General features: G+C 26.1%; 1 protein-coding gene and 1 long non-coding RNA gene across 6 annotated transcripts in view; one reads left to right on the forward strand and one right to left on the reverse strand.

The window, feature by feature from the left end:
• LOC126742054 (calcitonin gene-related peptide type 1 receptor) overlaps positions 1–22219 on the forward strand; it is a 106824-nt gene that overhangs the window by 72294 nt on the left and 12311 nt on the right. For all 5 annotated transcript variants that reach the window (XM_050448577.1, XM_050448580.1, XM_050448579.1 and 2 more), the window contains exons 7-9: positions 7520–7746; positions 14196–14378; positions 21989–22115. In XM_050448577.1, coding sequence (XP_050304534.1) covers positions 7520–7746; positions 14196–14378; positions 21989–22115 — 537 coding nt within the window. The remainder of the gene's footprint in view (positions 1–7519; positions 7747–14195; positions 14379–21988; positions 22116–22219) is intronic.
• LOC126742056 (uncharacterized) lies at positions 12743–22076 on the reverse strand. Its single transcript, XR_007662474.1, has 2 exons — positions 21929–22076; positions 12743–13040 (listed from the first exon to the last, which is right to left on the reverse strand). It is a non-coding gene; the product is annotated as an uncharacterized LOC126742056 (long non-coding RNA).

Consider the following 22219-nt stretch of genomic DNA (forward strand, 5'->3'; position numbering starts at 1 on the left):
ATAATAGTACTTCTTCTAATTTATTTTTTTATAGTAGCATTCTTTTTAATAAATTGGTCTATTTATTATGCGCGATCCTAATATGAATAAACACGTTAAACCTAGCGTAGGTGTCATGTGGGTTATGAATATTAACAGGTCATTATAGCGATGGTGGTTTAATTAAAATAGGGATAAGATTAATTTTACCATCTTAAATATAAACAGTTGTTTACTAGGTGTCTGATGAGTAATGGAAGTTTATGAAAAAACTTCTTTGAAACCAAAACAAGGGGATGAGTGAAGCACTTGAAAAAAAAAGGAAATTTAACGGTGGTAAATAGAAAATCAATTTCCTTTCTGCTTTCTTGAACAAACGGTAGTATCGGGGCATAAAACCCAACCCACTTTCGTGAGAAGTAGGTGTAATGCACTATAATTTCTTTTAGGTCTAATAATTTGCTTTGTTCGTGGAACAAAATAAGGCAGAAACTAAACGAAGGGTCCGTATTTTCTAAATTAATTTCTAAAAAATTAAATAGAATTCAAAATAAGGTAGGATCAAAAATATAGTACAGATTTATGATAAAAAAAAAACGTAAATTTATTAACAAATATTTTTTTTCTTAACTTCATTAACAGAGGAGATTTTTTTTAACAGAGCTTATTTTAACATTTATATTACTTTTTTGAAATTACAGGTTAATTTAAAATTATAAGATAGTGAATTTTTATACTTCATTTTGCCAAATAAAAAAAATACTTTTTACATATGAAGTTTTTTTAAATTACTGGTTAAAAATAAAAAAAAGCTTAAATTGACCAATGTATGCATAATATAAGTGAACCGGAACATCATGCCTTATTACTAGAATATTTCCAACACAGTAGATAAAACTTTTTAAAATATTTATTTTAATGTCATGCATTTAAAAAAATATATTATACTATATTAGCTATTTATTTAAATTGAATATTATGTCAGAAAGTGATTTCAACCTTAGTCTACAGCGTTGACACTTTTTTTCTATATATTTCTTGTAATTTCATACCAAATTTAATTCAGTCCTTTTCTTTTGAGCATTTAAGGCCGTTTTATTTTACTACAAATTTTACCTACCTAGAAGAAAACCAATTTTAATAAATATCAGGCTTACAATTTTGCTATAACTTTTATATAATTTCATAATATTTATTTAACTGCATTAAAAAGAAATTAAAAAAGAACAATGTAGTTTTTTTACAAACTTCGTTATATTAAATGTTTGTAGAATAAACAAATAAAAATCATCCAAAACTTAAGTAAACACCATGCAAATTTCTTATGTTAAAAATATTTCCTGGCCAAGTTAATAATTAATGCAATTTCTAAATTATTGCGGTATTGTTTTTGTATTTTCAAATTTTCCAAAAATTAGGTTCTTGCAGTTCTTTTATAAAAATTACAAAAAAAATTACACATTAACAGCTATAATTTATACGTAATTTTAGTCTAATTAAATTAAAAGTTATGGTGCGTAGATTAAATGAACACCACTCTTATGAATACAGTATTAAAATTTTTTAAAGTTTTACGTTAAATCATGTTTTTTTTTTCAACTTTTATATTTTCAAATATAAATATTAAATAAAATAATTAAAATATTTCTATAATAATATATAATTTAAAATATGGTTCATTTTTTTTTAAATATATAAATAAAATAAAGTGAAAATTATTCAAGACCCAAATGAATACGATGCACACTTTTAATTAATTAAAATAATAATTAATGTAATTTCAAAATTATTGCAGTAATGTTTTTCCATTTTCAAATTTATTAAAAATTTTTTGTAAGTATTTTTTAAAAATAATTATATATTAACAGTATTACTTTATAGATGCAAATGAAATTTCAACCTAATAAAATATAAGTTACATATATTAAACGTAAAAGGTGCATAATTTTAATGGACACGACTCTATTTTTTTACAATAACATCATTAGCAATTTTATTTAGTTTTTTCTTACAGCCTCATTTTTTCCAGTTTTTAATGTTTTTCACATAAAAATTAAATAATTTATAAATTGTAATAATATACGATTTACTATTGTTTCTCAAAATTAAAACAAAAATTTAATTTTTTTTTTATATAAAAATTATGCTACCTTAAAATCCTCTTTACTTTAATATAGACTATGGTATTATCATGTAATTTTTATTAAAATAACGTATCTGTTATTTAAATACAAGTATGAAACTTTAAAGAAATTAAGAGACTGTATGGATAACGTAAACAAATACATAATTGCACCATTTACTTCCATTATTGCCATTTTTGCAAAATTTCTTAAACTTTTACAACATTTTTTTCAGAAAAAGAGTTGAACTTTAGAAAAGACTACAATGTAACAACTGCCTTGAAAAGAAATGAAAAAAGTTATTTACAAATTTTTTTACAAATTTCATAATATCCTTTGGTCAATTTGATGCAAAAAAATACACCATCATAGTTTTATTCCATTTTAATAATATACCAATTAAAAAAACTAAGAATTGTGCAAAACTTAAATGGGCATGATGTACACTTCTTATATTAAAAATATCACCTGACATACAGTTATTGATTAATCACTAATTTCCTAATTACTGCAGTTCATTTTCTAGCTTCTCGAATTATCCATATATAAAGTTTTTGTACCTTTCTAAATAATAACTACTCAATAATTTATACATAAATTTCAAATTTTAACCTAATAAGACATAAGGCAATTAAATTAAACAAAGTGTGCATATAAGTGGACACGATTTATTTTTTTTCAATTACAATAGGACTAAGCCAATTACAAATATGCATATACCCTTGGGCATGTCTCGTATATCTACCACAAGGACTTCGTTAACTTTGGAGCAAATTAACACGGTGCTACATTGTGGTTTGCTTATACCCATTAAGATGGTGACGAACATTCACAATAATTACATTTGAAGAGACACAGCTCTGCTCTGGCTTATCTTACGTCATAAATAATTGATATCTTGTATTAATATGACGTTAGCAAAGTTACGTGTGATAATTAATTAAAGACAAATTTTATGGCTGTGTGCTCTACAGTCCTGCTGACCAAAGATAAACTTGTAACATAATTTATCGACGTACCTTGTCAGTTTCTGTAAGTAATTATGGTCTATGATTGATGATGCAGTACACTATAGCGTAATAAATTTAATTGGCCGTTAATAATTAAAAAAAAAATGTTTTTTCATTAATAAATTGAATTATGTTCATGACAACGTCTAGAGTAGGTAATATGATGATTTAAATTCAAAAAACTAATTTCAACTCGTAGCAGAGATAGCGTGAGCGGTACGTGAGACAAAAAAGAAATTCAGATTTGGAATTTCATTTTCTTTTCTTCCCTTTTTGTATTTGCACACTAAGATATACGGCGGGATGTTTGGATCTTAATAAAATATGAGTCTGTTTTCAAAGGTACAATAGCATCTAAGTAAAAATATTTACTTACGAGATTCTTTCGGGATTTTTTAAGAGCTATAAGGCTTTGTAAACGTTTTTTGAAATAAATTTTTTTGCCAAAAAAGATATTTTTATGAGGTTTTTGAATTTGTTACTTATTTAAAGTAATATAGTACAAATTAATATTTTATATGAAAACTTAAGTAAAAAATTGTTTTCATGACTGATCAGCGCAATAATGACAAAATATTTTCATTATCAGTATTTTAAAATTATATATATTTTACTAATAAAAATGTATTGAATTATTAAACTATTTATAAAATGAAAATTTTTTAATTATTTTTCTCAGTAGGTAATAATTAAAAATAATTACTGTTACTAGATTATACTGAGTTCAGTTTATTTTAAGTATTAAATGGGCCTCTTTTTTTATCCAAAAAAATAGAACAAACAACATGCCCTATTGAAATTTCTAGCAACACAAACTTATACTCGATGACTCGGATCAAATTTCCAAGATTGGAAATTGCGTTACATATTTTACATTTTATTTTCCTTCGAATGGAGTTTCGAAATAAGTTTCCTACAAAAGGCCAAGAACAGATTTAATATAACATGGAAAAAAGCTGGTTTTTTTAGTATATTTGATTATAAAGTTATATTGTAGTTGTGTAGCTGAACAGAATCATGTTTATGCTTTACAAAAAATAAATAATAAGTATTATGCTGGGCGATGAGGGCTCAGATTTTCAAATAAAATAGTCTTAATTTTTTGCCATTATTGATGTGTTTTATTAAAAAAATTAAAGCTTATATAGCTTATATGCGTTATTTCATGCTGAAAATTATATTAAGCTCCTGATGGATTTATATATACCATGGTTTACCTCCCGATAGTAAAACTAGATATGCTCGGTTATTTATGGCCTTTAATAATAAAACATCCGTGAAACTTATATGTAGAGTTTAATTTCGCCTGAAAATTTATTGTCCCCCTGCTAGGACAAAAAGACAGTTTTTCAATTACCAATAAGGTAATTTTCCGAACGGCTTCCCTATAGAAATTTCCCCAAATACACTTCATTATAGAAAAGTTTCGCCACGTGAAAATACCGTCCACCGAAAAGTTTCCGGAAACTTTTGTAATCCGTGTGCTTCAATTACAAAAGCGCATTGTGCCGTTATAAAACGTGGGGAAAAATGCATTCGGCTAAACTGGCTTTCGATGTCGCAATCATGAAGTTGATGGTGGTTTTAGAGCGTTAACATTGTACCTCTTTTGAATAAAATGTCCGATATTAGAGGAGTTGAAAAATTAACTTCAAAAAATTTATGCATAACTTTAATGGATACCATTTTTACGTTTCTATATGGTTTTAGTCATCTTAAATTGAGTTTGTATGGGTATAATTAACTCTGCTTTATGATAAGACCCAAACACGTAAGACGTTTCCGTTTCCTTAATCAAATTTTCACCACTGAATGATTTTTTCCTTTAAAAGTCTATTTGCTTTCCTTCCGTATCCATGTAAGCAAATTTATACCGCGCTATAATTTCATCAATGCTTTTTTTCATATAAAATTGAATTTTTAGGGTCAAAAAAGTCTGAGCGTGTAATTTTATCATAAAAAAGGGCAGGACGTGAAAAAAATTATTGAAAAATTGGTTTTGAAGTACTAGGGCAAAAGAATTAATTTATATGTTGCTTAAATAAAGCAGACTTACTGTTATTAATTCGGAGCTTTCTTTTAATAAATGTAATAAGTCAGCGTCATTTTACTGAATCTATTTAAAATTTTGTTAAAATTGACCAAAATTACAGTACACAATATTAATAATTAAAATTTCAAGGTTTATAAAATATTAATTATTTATTTAACCACCTGTAAGTAATCACATTTAAAACCACTAAAACTAACTAAAAATAATTTACTCTTATGGTTAAAAAAAAACTAAAATATTTGAATTATTTTAACTAAAATATTTTATTTTCCTAAATATGATAAAATTTATTCTTAGACAAGAGCATAAATTAAATAATTCAATAATAATTAAAAAATATGTATTCTTTTACTCCTGTTTTAGGAACCCTTTTTAATATGCATAATGAAAACTTTAGATATTTGTTTTCGTTTAATTATTTATTATATTTGTATATTATAAATAATTTTTGTCTCATATACTTTATGTATTGTAGTTTCATTATAATTTGCTTTGCCATTGTATGTAGTTTATTGATTAATTAATGAAGAATTATGTAAATTAATATATTATTGCCATATATGAGATTGTTAATTTTTATTTTCCCATTAAATTAAAATGAAAAGAATAATTAACTTTTTTAAAACAAATTTATTCATTCAATTTGCTGTTTAATTCTTTTTATATTACTTAAATTAAAACTATGCATTTTCACTCTGAAGCAATTTATTCATTACATTTTATAACAATGTAACTTTGTACAAATGTTTTATTTTTTAAATAGTTTTCTTTTCATATTTATATGTACTTTAATAAATGATTTTTATAATCGTTAACAAGCAAATAATTATTTTTTATTTATTTTGTTAAATAGTAAATAATATATTTCTTAATATATCTTTAAAACATTAAATTGAAATAATATAATTTTAACTTTTATTATATTATAAACAAAACAAAATAACAAAGGTTTGCACAATATATTTATAATATTATTTATCTAAATTTTATGGTAAATCATATTTATATTATTAATACTTTATTAAAGTAAAATCAATGTATTTTTTTTCTGCATTTTTTTTACTTATTAAAATAAGTATTCTATAGATTTTCTTTACAAATACAATATAGTTTCATTTTTTAAGTATTTTTGTTTTGAAATTTTTATTTTTAAAAATCTTATTCAATACAATATATATTACATACATTATTATTTTAATTTCATTTTATTTTATACTGTATTTATATGTAGTTTATTGATTGGTTAAGGAAGAAATAGGTAAATTAATATACAACGACTAGATCTTAATTTTAATTTTTTTAATAAATTGAAATTTAAAAAATATTTTACTTTTAAATTTTTTATGAAATTTATTAATTAATTTAATTTTTTAATTTTCTGTAGTTATTTTTATCTTTAGGCAATTTATTCATTACATTCGACAGGAATAAAAATTAATGTTGTTTTTTTATTTTCTTAGGCACTTTCTATGTTTCATTGTCACTTAATTTTTTTTTGTATTACTTATGTGTTTTTTAATAAATAATTTATATGATCGTAAACAAGCAAATAAATACAATAAGCACCATGAATCTATTCAACATATATAATGTTCAATATTGACCGATTTTATTTTCTAAAATTTTATATTATTTAATACAAATTAGTTAAGTAAATTTATATAATAAGAATTTAGATTTTTTATTTAATTTATTGCTTACTTTTTAAAATTTATTTAATATTTTTATTTTGATATAGTTTATTAATTTTATTGAAAACAATTTTATTTAGATTTAAAGAAGCGCCATCAAAATAAAACCTTTTTTTATTTTTGCTTCAGATTTTTTTTACAGAATATAACGAAAGATACATTAGAAAATATTAATATTATAATAAAAGATATAATAAATAAGTATTTAAGTTATTCAATTGCGACTAATTAGTAAAATGACATTGATCTAAACGTTAAGCATAGCTATATTCCATTTAAAAAATGTTGATAGACAGTACACAATGTTCAAATTTCAGAGTGCTTCTGTGACTATTCTTCAGCAATTTTGGTAGTTATTGAATTATAAAAGAGTCATTATTAGATGGATAAGTCACACTTTAACCTTTTAAGGAAAATCTTTTATTTAAATAGAAAACCTATAAGCCAAAGTTAGGAAATACCCACTATACCCATATGCAGGAGATTAAAAACAAAATTAAATTCTTTTGTTCTAATAGCTTTTAGAAGATTCATGTAGAGGTTCAATCTTTATAACAAACAATATATTTAATATGTTTAGCGAATTTATACCCTAACTTATATTTAATCTTAGTATCAATCTTTTATAAGAAAATTCTTCAAACTTATATTTTAAACTTTCAGCTTTGGTGCATAGCTCTATACAACATCCTCTACACATGTCTACTATCAAACTACTCCTGGATGTTATGCGAGGGACTTTATCTGCACACAGTTCTAGTATGGGCCTTTATCTCCCAAAGCACCTTACTAGTATGGATGAACATCCTCGGATGGGGTCTACCACTTATCATAACTTGCATCTACGTTCCTGTTAGATATTTCCTAGGAGAAGGGGATGAACTGAAGATGTAAGTAATAAAAGAAATCATTTTTATTATATAAATAAAAAAAAAGAAACAGTTTGACTTTTAAAGATGAAATGTTCACCCTGAAACTCCCTGAACTCTTATTATATGTATATATAAAATTCTGGAAATTATCCCAAGAGCCCTCGAGCAAGTGCCTTGTTTAGACAGAAAATGAGAAGGTTGAAGCAGACCGTGAAATTCACAAACAAGATATTATCTCCCTTTGCGGTGTCAGACGGAAAATGCCAGGCGTAAGCTTTGCTTATTGAGATAATATGATACAATCCCCCCGAAATAATTAGTTTAGGGTTATGTAATAAAGGGAATTTAATTATATAATACGTAATTAATAATATTATTTACTGTTGCCTCTACTAGCATTGCAAATTAAATCTTCACTTTCTAACGCTCTGTAAAGCATCATTTTTCACAAACCTATCCCTACGAATCCTAGATAAATCCTTTTGGGAATATTCTGTCCCAATTGTAATTTGACCACGTATTTTCTTAACGCACGCACGTTCTAAATAATAAAATATGAATTCTTAGAGTAACAACATTTTGTTTTTTCTATTCGAGGAGAGGATGAAAATGTAGAGAACATCCCTTAGAGATCTACGCTCCAATTTTTTTAAAAGAAGCGCCTTATTGCTTAAGAAAATAAGATTTTTTAAATTGGGGTCATCGAGAGCTTTACTCCCTTATGATATTATGAGTATGTCATAGACAACATATTTATATTGATATTTTTTACTTTATTTTAAGCATTCATAAAATGTGTGCATAACCTAATTGTATATGAGGTCTTTTTTCTTATTTTTTCATGGTATTTTTTTATTTATTCAATACCTTACCTTACCTACAACTTTTTAATGATCTTTGTATAGTCTATAAAAAAACTTTTACAACCAATTAGTAAAAGATTCATTTTGGCTCAAAAACATTTTTTTTTAAATAATCTTTTTAGTCTTAATATTTAGCTAAAGAAAATTCTAAAAGGACGTCGATTATGCTTATACGTTATATATTCTTCCATTTTTGTTTGTTAAATTTTACTTTCTTTTTGATATCACATCTTAAATATTTTTTTAATTAAAACCACTGCTACGAAAGTAATTTTTCTTAACCTTGGCATTGCATTTAAGACTAAAAAATATAACATCAGAGGGCTATTTAATTTCTACTTTAATTAAAGTCAATATAACATTTATGCATAACCTAAGTATGCATGAAGGCCGTTTTCTTATTTCTTTACAGTTTTTTTTAAATTTTTCTATAGCAAATGAAAAATTTTACTAAAAAATTTGCGTGTTTTTATTTCCCTTTATTCTTCATATTATAATACAAATAATTTTCGATTTAGCTAATTTTTGAAAATTTTCAACATTTTCGGCTATTTTTCTTTTTCAGATTAAAAAAATAATTAATTTTCGAAAAAGTTTATTCACAAGTGTCAATATAGAAATATATTTACATCCTAAATTTATTGAATTCAGATCTCAGTTTACCTGAGTTCTTGCTATAATTAATTAGGTGAAAAATTTTAAAGAAATGTTTTTCTGAATTTCAGATTTTATGTTAGGGTACGGAAATAAAAATGAAAATTTGTATATTTTAGGAACAAATTTAAATGATCTCCGTATAGTCTATAAAAAACCTTATTTCTTAATATTTTAAACAAAAAAAACTTTTTTTTCAAAAACAATTAGTAAAAGATTAATTTTGGCTCAAAAACATTTTCTTTTTAATAATTCTATTTAGTCCTAATTTTAAGCTAAAGAAAATTCTAAAAGGAAATCGATTATGCTTATCGTTATATATTCTTCCAGTTTATTTTTGTTAAATTTTACTTTCTTTTTGATATCACATCTTAAATATTTTTTTAATTAAAACCACTGCTACTAATTTCATTTTTCTTAACCTTGTCATTGCATTTAAGATTTAGAGACACAACATCAAAGGACTATTTAATATCTACTTTAATTTAAGTCAATATAACATTTATGCATAACCTAAGTATGCATGAAGGCCGTTTTTTTATTTTTTTACATTTTTTTAAAATTTTTCTATAGCAAATGAAAAATTTAACTTAAAATTTTACGTGTTTTCATTTCCCTTAATTCTTCATAATGTAATACAAATAATTTTTGATTTAGTGTCGAAGCTTTTACCTAGAAGTCTTTTTTTTTTAAATTTGTAACCCAGTTTTTTTAATTTCCGCTCTTTTGTTAGTGTACAGAAAATAAAATAAAAATATATATATTTCCGGGAAAAATTTTCCTTATATAGTTTATATAAGGAAATGAACAAAAAAAATATATTCATGAAATAAATTTCTGAATCAAAAATAATTTTAGTTTCTCTTAAAGTTGGACTTGAAAATTCAAGTTTTTCTTAAAGTTGGATTTGAAAAACATGTCTTACTATTGAGCAGAAAAAATCTTTAAAATTTTGAATTTCCCGCCAACAGCCGTGTGAATGATAGATGAACAGACGTAAAACAGATAATGTGAGTAAGAAAAGGACATTAAGGTTAAAAATAAACGAAAAGTGACTTTTGTCTTATTTAAATCAATCTGGAGGGTCTTACAAAGAAAGTCGATTATAAGATTTAAATTTTTGTTACATTTTTTTATATTTTACCTTTTCTTATTTTCAGATTTTAAACAAATTTTTATTATGAAACTTTCTATTTTTAATTTGGTTTTATTTATTTTTTTACATATTATTACAATCATGTTAAACTGAATTAACTAAAAGTTTCTAATTAATTTTTTAATTTTGTGTTTTATCTTTACAATTTCGTTTTGTAATTTAATCTAAAATCTTTAAAAAAATTTTCAAAATTAAAAATTTATTTGAATATCCAGAGTCCAAATAGGGAATTTTTATCATAAATTTCCATTTGCTTGTATTGCCTTTATTTTAATCGTTTTATTAAGTCGAATTAAAAAAAAAGTATAGATAATATAAATTAAAATAAAAAATTACTCAATAATAGGAATTAAAAATCATGGATGCATATATGACTATTAAAATACTATGCGACCAAATATTTTAATATATTTTTTAATTTTAATTTTAATTTCACCTTTTTTTTTATTAAATTTAAAAAATGTTTTGTTGGTAATTCCACCCACTAAAAAAAATTTAAGCTGCTTTAACTAAAATACAATCAAATAAATGTTTCTCAAAAAAACTAATTTTTAGGCAAAAATTGTCAAAATAAAAAATACTCTATTTAAAATTCATTTTTAAATATCTGTTTCATATTTGCTTGAGTTGTTTTTTGCCACCAAATATTACAATTATATACGTCCTTTTAATATTCATTTTAAACGCAGAACTTCAAATCTATCTTAAAGATATTTTTCCCTCCTTTATTACCCCTCAAACCATAAAAACATTCAGTATTAAGCTCATAAAATGTACTAAACACGATTTGTATAATGTGATTCAAATCTAACAAAAGTAACGTTCCAACTTTTCCATTCATCATATAATCCAACGTTTTGTTCCATTCCAGTTTAACATTTGTAACTGTACACATAACCCCCTTAATATACTTTAATCCACTAGGGTTATAAAAATGCAACTCAACTCAGTAATTACCAGTCATAATCCCTTAATAAAAACAACTTTTTATTATTATACGAATGACTTTGTTGGGTTGCATGCTTGTTTTGATACATTATTTAACGGCTTTGCTGTTTATAAATGTATTTTATATTATAATATTGATTTTTACGACTAGGGTTTTACATTGAATGTGTCAATTATAATGCATAACTTAATTGGATATGTTTAATGCAGTGCCTGTAATATTTTTATTTAACCTTTTTTATAATTTTTTGCATTAATAAATCTGCAACTCAACAGTCCTATTTGCTTCATAATCACACGATTGAAATTTAGTACACTGCCGCAGCAATTTAGTCCAAAAAGCTGGAAATATACCGCTAGTTTCACGTCGAATTTAATAAACATAAATGCTTGGTCGATTCTAATTTAATTAAACATGAATACATTTATTTTACTGTATATCCTCTGACACGTAAGGTTTATTTTAAATAATATTATTAAAAGTGCAAAAGTGCATATTTGATATAATCCATCAAAGTCACTACTTAAAGGGGAACTCTTAGTAAAAGATCCATAACAAAATCCTGAAGGAAAATTAATTATCAAGAAACTGATGTGTCTAGATTGATGAGGATTACTCTAATGCTAAATGTTGGAAAATCCTACAAAAAAGCCCTTTCAAATTATAGGATAATATTTGAATATATTGGAAGCCTTTACGTAATTTAGCCAGAGCGAATTTAATTTTGTGATGATTTAAATGATTTACATTATTGTAGAAATTCACTAATTGAATTGTTATAGTAAATTGAGAATGAATTAGTTTGTCGAGGAGACAAAAAGCATTTAATTTAAATTAAAATTCATATTATATGAAATGTTAAAAATGACCTTTATTATAAAATAAGCAGTATTTAATTTATTTTTTTACTTATAGATGTATATTTTTTAGGTAAAGGATTCCAGATAAATATTGCTAATTTTCTTTTATTTTTAGTCACGTTTAAGAAATGCGTTAAAATATTTGACTTTATAAATAAAACGATTTTTTTTTGGTAATTTTAGCAATGAAAATAAAAATCTTTTCTTTTAATCGACTTTTGAAATCAATCAAAGTCAAAAGTGCAATTTTACAACAATAACTTGTTACTCCTCTCAGATTAGATGGTTCTTCCCCAAAAATATATCGGTCAAAAACATCACAGACATATCATTTAAGATAAAATATCCTAATTGATATTTTAAACCAGTTATTATTGCCGTAGGTCAAAAACGTCTGACTTTGTGATAAAATCCATAAAATAATAAGGAAATTTTTGTTTGTTTAATGCTCATTGATTCAAGTGGGGTTTTATTGCATTGGTAAGATTAGGAATGATTTGAAGTGGTTGCATTAAAGTACCAAAAAAAAAAATAATAATAATAATCATCTTTATTTAGCATGGATAGCTACATACAAAAACCACAAATTTCCCAAAAAATTAATAAAAATAAAAATACATATAATAATAATAATAATGCTCATAAACCTAATTCAACAACATATTTAGTCAGCAAGAGTACATAAATAAGTAAGCAATAAATATCAAATGCTGGGTATCCCGATCCCCGACACTTGCAACGCCCCGGTCTTACCAGGAACAGCAGCATCCCGGTTAATCCAAGGAATACCGCAATTTTCCGGTCCGTCTAAACATTGCCATGTCGGCGACCTAAGCACCCCAAAATGTTCATATTTAATATGTACCAGAGTGAATCATCCTAAATTAAAGGATTAAAATCATGTGACCAATGTCAGTGAATGATCGCTTTTTCATGTTATTTTTTCCCTCAAACCCCTGTCAAATGGAGCTCAATCAATCTAAAATTTTATCAATTTTTCACAAGAAAAATAATATATATTCGTTTTGACGTCTATCTACGACCCGTTTTTATGTCAGTAAAATGTAATTTATCGGAAAAGCGGCCATCAATTATTCTTTTATTGGCAAGTTTTCTTCTTTTGTCTTTTTTTTTGCCAAGTTAAAGATGGTTTCAGAAACGTATCATTTATTGTTTTTTTGCGTGTAAAAGACGACTTTCCATTAGTCTTATATATTTCTTATAGCGCAATAGAGGTTTCATATTAAAGATTTTGCTTTTTTTTCGGAAATTAATTAATTTTGCTTTTCTAGAAAAAAAAACTAAGCGTGTTAGTAAACACAATTATCAAAAATGTGATTTTTTGAAATTTCATTAGGTCTCTCAAATATTTGGTTTAACAAGAAAATGCTTATGAGTATTCTTGTAGCGCAAGATATGGTCTTCTTACTCCCTATTTTTTATTTACAATGAAAGAAATTGCAATATTTGAAATATTTGCCTTGGGATAGGAACAGAAAAAGTTTTTTTTTTAACTTTTCAAAATCTGCTCAGTTTCACAAAAAAAAATGCTTCTAGGTATTTTAGTAAAGCAAGACTGGAAATTTTACTTTATTCATTTTTTAATTTACATGATAGTCCAATAATTTAATCAAAAATTAGGCATAGGAATGAAATGCAATTAAACAGTTTCGACAAGAAAATATTTTTACAATAAATAAAAGATTTACCTTCGTATTTTTTATTCTTAAAGTGTAAGAATTTATCTTTCATGTGGCAATACCGCAATCCAATATGCTCTTTGCACGTCTTTTCAGAGATGCGCATAATGTATTTCAACCATGTTGCCAACCATTTAACAAAATGTAATTATTATATGGGGAGAATATTAAAAATAATAATTTAGAATTCCGACAATTATTGATATTTTTTTAAAGGAAAAATTACAAACAATCTATTTTTTAAGTAATTGTATATTTTAATTCTCTAGTTCTATTTATTTTCAGGTGCTGGATGAAAGAGTTCAAATACGACATAATCTACCAAGTACCTGTAGCACTTACCATAGGCCTAAATTTAATATTCTTAATAAATATAATCAGAGTGGTCATCTTAAAATTAAAAAGGGGACCGGCGAATAACGGACAGAACTCCAGCGGGGCATCCAGATCCACCATTCAAGCACTAAGGTAAAAATAGCAAATGCATTAGGTGGATTTACTCAAAAACGTATTAAAGAAACATAATAATGCAGCAGCTGCTAGCTCAAACTCAATATTGATTGAGTTATAAGGTCCTTTACCCTATTTTCCGTCCAATATCCGACGTCCCAATTCTTTCTATAAACAACCCCCGTCAGTAAAAAGGTCTGTACATCCTGTCACGCCTGGAAAAATATATTGGAGAAACTCTGCTGGCGTAAAATAGGAAATTATTTTTTCATCTTAATTAATTTAAGGCTTCAAGTAGAACTTTTTATACTTAAAATGTGCCATTTCATTAAATGGAAATCTTCCAGGGCAGCTGTAACTCTGCCAGTAGCCAATGCATCCAGGCAATTTGCAAGTAAACTAAGCATTAAGGGATCTAGTTTGTATGGTAATAGGGGTGTATTATGGCATTGCAGTCAGTGCTCAATTAGTGCTTGTATAAGGGCGTCAAATGGAATTATTAAAATGATAAATTATGCCTCTTTAAGGGTATTTTTAAAAATGGTTTGGATTTTAGGTTTAACACGTTAACTGCCACATGGCATCATATGTGTGCCACAAAAATTTATTGGCTTAGGTTTTATGGTACAGCATATGGACCATTCCCATCACTCTGACTTCATGCTGTTGGTACAAACATTGAGCCACAAGAGCAGTGATTACTAACTGGAAGGATTGGGAACTTATAAGGCATGGCGCCACATACCCAATTTAATAAAAACCCTAAGAATTTTATTTTTTAATTAAAAAAACAGCTGTAATTATAAAAAACTAAAAAACAAAGGTTTATTCACATTTAGTACTTTGAACAAAATATTTAGAATGTATAATACTGCTAAGAGTTAGACAAAATATTGTTTTTAAATCAAAGAACTTTTATGTTTAATAAAAAAACAACTTAAACAATAAGTTTTTTTTTGCAAATAGTGCATTCATATGTAGATCTTAGTGTCTTTATTGTGCAGCTTTTGCACCGATTTCGTTGGACACATTGGCATAGCACACAATACATCTACGGCGGATTTTTATATGTTCTAATGTATGGTTTTCTTGTACCTTGCTGTTGTCTGTTCTTGATTCCTTGGAAAATTCATCTTTATCAAAACACAACATGGACATTGCAATCATCTCCTTGAATTTGGTTATAGAAACTTTCTGTTGAGTAACTTTAGAATATAGAATATGAGCATTTACAATTGACGTTCTTAACAAAAAATTCAAAAGAAAGTTTTCTATACTATTTCACACCTCGCCGAAGACAAGCTTTGTACGATTTTAGTTGATCAGATATATCTATAAAAGATTTACTTTTATTATAGTCAAGTATCATTGCCGGTTTGTATTTTTCCTCGCCTCGCGAATTTTTTGTCTTTATTTGTTCATCAGTGTGTTTAGTCGATAATGCCAAAACATCCCTTTTCTCCTTCCATTTTAACTGAACTATACCCATATTACAGTGGATTTATTTTACGTAATCTATCAGTTTTTTTAAAATTTGGGATTTCGTTATCACTAAGATGTAAAGTTCTCAGTAAAAGTTCAAATCTATTGCGGAGCATTTTTTTCTTTACTTCATTTTGATAAAGGACACTTTTGGACTAATAATCAGATAGGCTAGGAAATTTAGCCAAGCCCATCCATAATATTATACCGAAAAATAATTCTATTTCCTCTTCAGATGCATCAACAAACTGATACAATCTTGACTTAGGCAAATTAATTTTTCCCCTGAGTTGATAAGCATACCTATTAGTTTCAGTAACTATTAGGTTTAAAATTTCATCCGTAACAAAAATTCTAAAGAAATCATAAGGTTCTTTATCATAAGAATGCTAATAAATTTCAGGATTAATCCCAGTATTATCGATCATAAAATTAAATTTTTTTAGCATTGTGCCAGTAACATTTGTCCAAATAATATCGGGTTTATTACCAGTAATAGGTTCAGTGCCGTCAGCGTCATCCCCGCTGTCACTGGAACCTAGCTCAGCATATTGACGTATAACATTTTTAATAGTGTTATCGACGTTGGCCGAAAATGACAGGGTATGGATGTCTGAAAGAAAAAAAAAACACCAACTTTATATACCATTTTTATTTGCCCTCACAACCATAATAATTTTCCCTTTTTGAAATTATTTTCTGTTAGTTTTTTGGATTTCTTATTTTAATATTTCTGTATTTTTGCTTTTTATGTATGTTTTCGATTTTTTTAAATTTCTCAGAGTTCTGAGAAAATCTGATAATTTTAGTTAAAACTATCATTATTTTTTACTTGACACTTACCTGCGGATGTTGATGGCACTGGATTATCAAAAGATTTAGTTTGTTTTTGTGCCTGAATTTTCATTCTTTTTGGAATTGGCCTACATTCATCATCAGTCGAAGAATGACTACTCTCTGATGGTTGATAAGAGTCAGAGCTTTCACCAAATGGGTCTGGCTCTTCAGACCTTTAGACAGAAAAAATATCTCCCTTTTGTAGATATTTTTGATAATTGTCAAAGTCACCCATGATTGTATGAAATACACTACTAAAAGTTTTTTTATCCATACAACACCAAAAAAATAACTAAATTGCGGTCTGCACTTGTTTACTCTTATACAAAACAAAGCATACTAATCGGTCAGCTGTGACGGCCAACGCGCACCACATGTATATTTCAAGTCGAATCCTGTCGAGATTTGTCAACAATATCTTATGGCACAATATCTGTGCCATGATGGCGCATAATTAAATTTTATACTCTTTAGGTTTCATGGCACAAATGTAGTGCCATAATCTAAAACTCAAAAAGAAAAATGAAAAAAATATAAATTTTTGAAAACTATTATCAATTTTATATATTTTACTATTTTTATTATGTAAAAAATCGATAAATAAAGAAATGACGCCGGGGACTTGTTTTTTTTCTTTACATTATGGCAGTTAACGTGTTAACAACTATTTACAGAAGAAAATTGATGTGAATAATAATAATGAGAGGAAACTTGTTGGGTGTAGTTTGGGTGCCATTTAAAGCTTAATATAGTAGAAAGTATGATTTTATTATATATTTCTCCTAAAATTGGACGATTTTACATAAAAATTGAAAAAATATTGAATTGCTTTACCCTTTCTCATCTCTACCGCATTTCACTTATATTACTGCCTAAAGTATCTACCTATTTTATATTATATATTAGATATTTGGTACAAAGGTATTATCATATTAAAAACGGAAAAATTAATTAAATTTTACTTATTACCGGTGTTCTTGAATCTAAGATGAAATATTACGTAAAAAATTGTAAAAATATTGATTTTTCTTTTTTTTTGCCATATTTACAGCATTTTGCATTAGGATAAATGCCTAAATTACCGTAAAATTGTAGCTGAAATGGATTATCAAGTCTTAAAATTTTTTAAATATTTTATTCAAAATAGCTGTCGGATTTTAATTGTACTGGCATCTATTAAATAAAAGTCCAGGCATAATTTAAAATTCCCGAAGTTTTGCATAAAAAATGCATCTCCAGGATTCTAAAGTTACGAAATATTAAATAAATTTATTTGCTTATATAATTTTTCCGTATATATTTTTTTTTAAATATTAGAATTTAATTTTTCCAATTTACGGTCTCAGCTTTTTAATGAGCGCAAGGTTAAGTTTAATGTGTGGTGGAATTTACCATAAAAGAATACACTTCATTTTGATAGTGAAAATTTGGTGTTGCACTTTTCTTTCAAAATTTTAAATACCAAAAATAAAATTAACTCAAAATTTTAAAATGTCATTTTTCAACTTTAAAAAATTTCCCTTGCTGAAATAAGCAAGATTTTTCCTAACTTCTTAATATAAGTAAATATCACTTTTATAAAAAGGGTTCAGAAAGTGCAAAATTGCTGTCTGCTACTTATAGTTAGCATAAAGCGTAGACAAAAAATTATTATTATTAAATAAGTTAAATGTCAAATTTTTGTTTCAAAATTTTAAGATCTATTTGGAATATTCAGGATTTTTTAGTACACATGATTAAAGAATCCCTCATATTCTTTCATAATTTTTTTTATTTTCAATTTATTTTCCTTCTTTAAAATAGTTTTATCACTAACCAATAATTACAAATACTACTAAAGAACAAAGTTTAACCACTAACTAAACTAAATACAATCGATTATAAAGAATTTGACATTTATCTTTATTAAGATTTTTTTCTGCTTTTTGAATATTAAGTAAAATCTGTATTGTTGTGACGAATTCATAATGAGTTACTTATTATATTGGATACTACGTCACTTATAGCAAAAATCAATTTAGAAATTTTTATCTCACACGCTCAACAATTATTGAAAAGAAGAAGAAAATAGACTTATTCACGTATTTAAAAGAAATATGAACTTAAATCTGTAACGATACCGTTCGATATACTTAATTTAATTTAAGTTCAATAAGTTTTAAATACAATAATTTACTTGAGGTATAATAGACTTTTTTATATACCTAGGAGCTGAGGTTCAATCTATTAATCTCTGAGCTCGTTTCTTCTTTTCAATATCCTACCTAACTTTGTTATGAATATTATAATTAAAAAACGATAAAATACAACAAGAAGACCTACTTTTTTTAAAAATACCTAATTTGAACCAACGTTTCGGTAGTTATATCTACTACCGTTATCAAGGTAATTAAAGTAAAATTAAATTAAATTAAAAATAAAATATACTTATCTTTCAAATTTTCAGTAATCCAGTCTCATCAAAATTTCTTCCTAATTCGAAAATACTTTATATACTTTTTTATATGATTTGACGGTTTATTAATAGTTTGACAAACTTATCTTTCAACAGCAGAATCAATTCGTTATGGGTGGGCTTAGTGGTGCCAACAAACGAAAACTTTCTAAATCGGTGTCTTTTAACGCTTATTCCACTGATGCCGAAGCGATGTTTATGTTTAACAGAGAACTTGATAAAGGCAGGGAGTTTTTCAGAAGCGGAGATTATGAGTTGGCCTTAAAGCACTTCTCCCAAAGCATCTTATGTAAAGCTAATGTTACGAACTTAAATAACCGAAGTTTAACATATTTGAAATTAAATAAATATGAAGAGGCTATACAAGATTGTGATCGAGTTTTAGCCATTGATAGGAAAAATTTGAAAGCGTTGTTAAGAAAAGGCCAAGCGCTAGAAGGTCTTAAAATGTATGAAGACGCCTTGTGTTGCGCCGAAGAACTAATAGAAAAGGACCCGAACAATATTATGGGTCAAGAATTGGCCGAAAGAGTGCACAAATTTTGCAGAAACATTTTGAAAAACACAAGAATGAAAATTATAGAAATAGAATAAAATAATATTGTCATGCGTGTGTAATGCAATAAAAATAGTTTTTTTTAAATTTTAAAGTAAAATTAAATTAAATTAAAAATAAAATATACTTATCTTTCAAAATAGTTTGTCAAACTATTAATAAACCGTCAAATCATATAAAAAAGTATATAAAGTATTTTCGAATTAGGAAGAAATTTTGATGAGACTGGATTACTGAAAATTTGAAAGATAAGTATATTTTATTTTTAATTTAATTTAATTTTACTTTAATTACCTTGATAACGGTAGTAGATATAACTACCGAAACGTTGGTTCAAATTAGGTATTTTTAAAAAAAGTAGGTCTTCTTGTTGTATTTTATCGTTTTTTAATTATAATATTCATAACAAAGTTAGGTAGGATATTGAAAAGAAGAAACGAGCTCAGAGATTAATAGATTGAACCTCAGCTCCTAGGTATATAAAAAAATCTATTATACCTCAAGTAAATTATTGTATTTAAAACTTATTGAACTTAAATTAAATTAAGTATATCGAACGGTATCGTTACAGATTTAAGTTCATATTTCTTTTAAATACGTGAATAAGTCTATTTTCTTCTTCTTTTCAATAATTGTTGAGCGTGTGAGATAAAAATTTCTAAATTGATTTTTTCTATAAGTGACGTAATACCCAATATAATAAGTAACTCTTTTTGAATATTATCAAACTTTCGTATGCATTTAATTTTCGATTGCTAATAATTGATTTAAGTAATTTTAATTTAAAAATTCCTACAAAAAAAAACAGTATTTAAAACAGCGTATTCATCTAAACTTGACTTTTCTACTCTTCCATATTTCACATCAGATACATTAATTAATTTTGTTTGTCCTATATACTTCTTATCACAAGCGTTACAATTAATCTCAAAGACCTCGAATTTTTCTTAGTCTTCATTTTATCTCTCAAGTTTCCATATTGCAGTTACATTTTACTATTGTACAGGATCATTACGTTTCTTGAAACAAAGAAAAATCTTAAGAGTAAAATAAGATAACAATGTCATTTATGGAACTGTTGGAAATCAGCCTTAGTTAATAAGCCTAACGTAAATTTCGCTTCCCATTAACATCGATGTATTCATGGATTTTTAACAAGCATAAGTTAACAAGAACCCCTTAATTTGAGAAAGTAGACCGTGAAGTTTTAAGAAATTCTATCAAATCCCTTTCTTAAGAGAGAATTCACTTTAAATTTATATCTTTTAATCAGCTTATGAATCCTACCGTTATAACCATTGACCCTAGCTATTGGTTTAATTGTTTTTTTTTTTTTAATTATACTGAATGATATATTAAGAAATATATGTTATTTGTTTCTTGTTCGAAGGTAAATTTATCGAATAAAGAAAGATGTTATTGAGTTGTTCTTCAAAGTTCAAAATCAATATTGCATTTGCTCTTGTCGAATATAGCAAACATATTATCGATATATCTAACCAAACTCGTGAAAAGTATTGGAATATATTTATTGCTTTTAACTCCGGTATCTTTAAGTTACTCATAGTGCGAATTATTGCACTGAAAAACATTTAATAATAGGCAAAAATGTGTTTATTTAATTATTTCTCAGATATAATAAAAACCGTTACCTTCCAAAAGTTCAATCAGATATTCAAAAGCTTCTGCTAGAGAAATGCTGCCAAACAAAGAAGATAATAAAGTACTGACGTAATTGTTGGGCTCGAAAGTTTTAACTTGTGCTGTACTACCTTAATTAGTGCTGCCTTAACATGTAAGATAATTAATCATCAATTTGATTACGAATTGTTCTCTAGTCCATGCTTGCTATTCTATTCATCCTATTTAATGCTTTAACTCTAAAATGCTACGTTTACTATATACATGTTTAATCTCTAAGTCTAGCCATCTTCTTACTCTTCAAAGACAATTACTTTTTAAAACATTTGACAAAGATCTTGTTTTAGTACTGGCCTTAAAATATAAGTTCTATTTGACTGACTGTGTAGACTCTTATATATATTATTTAATTGCTTGATACTATTTTAAAATTGTTATAGAGAATCCTGTTAAATCTTCTACTTATATAAACAATTTTTAAGTTAATAAAACGAACTCTAGTATTAAGAAAAAGCTGCTCATTATTACTAATCCAGGTTTAATTTGACTATTTGGTATATATTTTAAGACTTAAACATAACCATTAAAATGACCCACCTGTATAAATTTCTCTCTGAGGATTTTTTGATATAAGTAAATTTGATTTTCTTCTTTCAGAGCTACTGTTCTCTTAGTACCTCTACTGGGGCTGAATTTCCTGCTAACGCCCTGCAGACCAGATATCAGTGGTTCTCCCTGGGAGTACGTTTATGAAGTAGTTTCCGCCATTACAACTTCGTTTCAGGTAAGTACCTTCTTTACCAAAACAAAAATAATTAAAAGATGCTTTGGGCATTGACTTCTGGTAGGTACTCAGATCAAATTTAACTTTAAAAATTTAAATACAAT

The sequence above is a fragment of the Anthonomus grandis genome, chromosome 11, assembly GCF_022605725.1.
Source record: "Anthonomus grandis grandis chromosome 11, icAntGran1.3, whole genome shotgun sequence".
Lineage (NCBI taxonomy): Eukaryota > Metazoa > Arthropoda > Insecta > Coleoptera > Curculionidae > Anthonomus > Anthonomus grandis.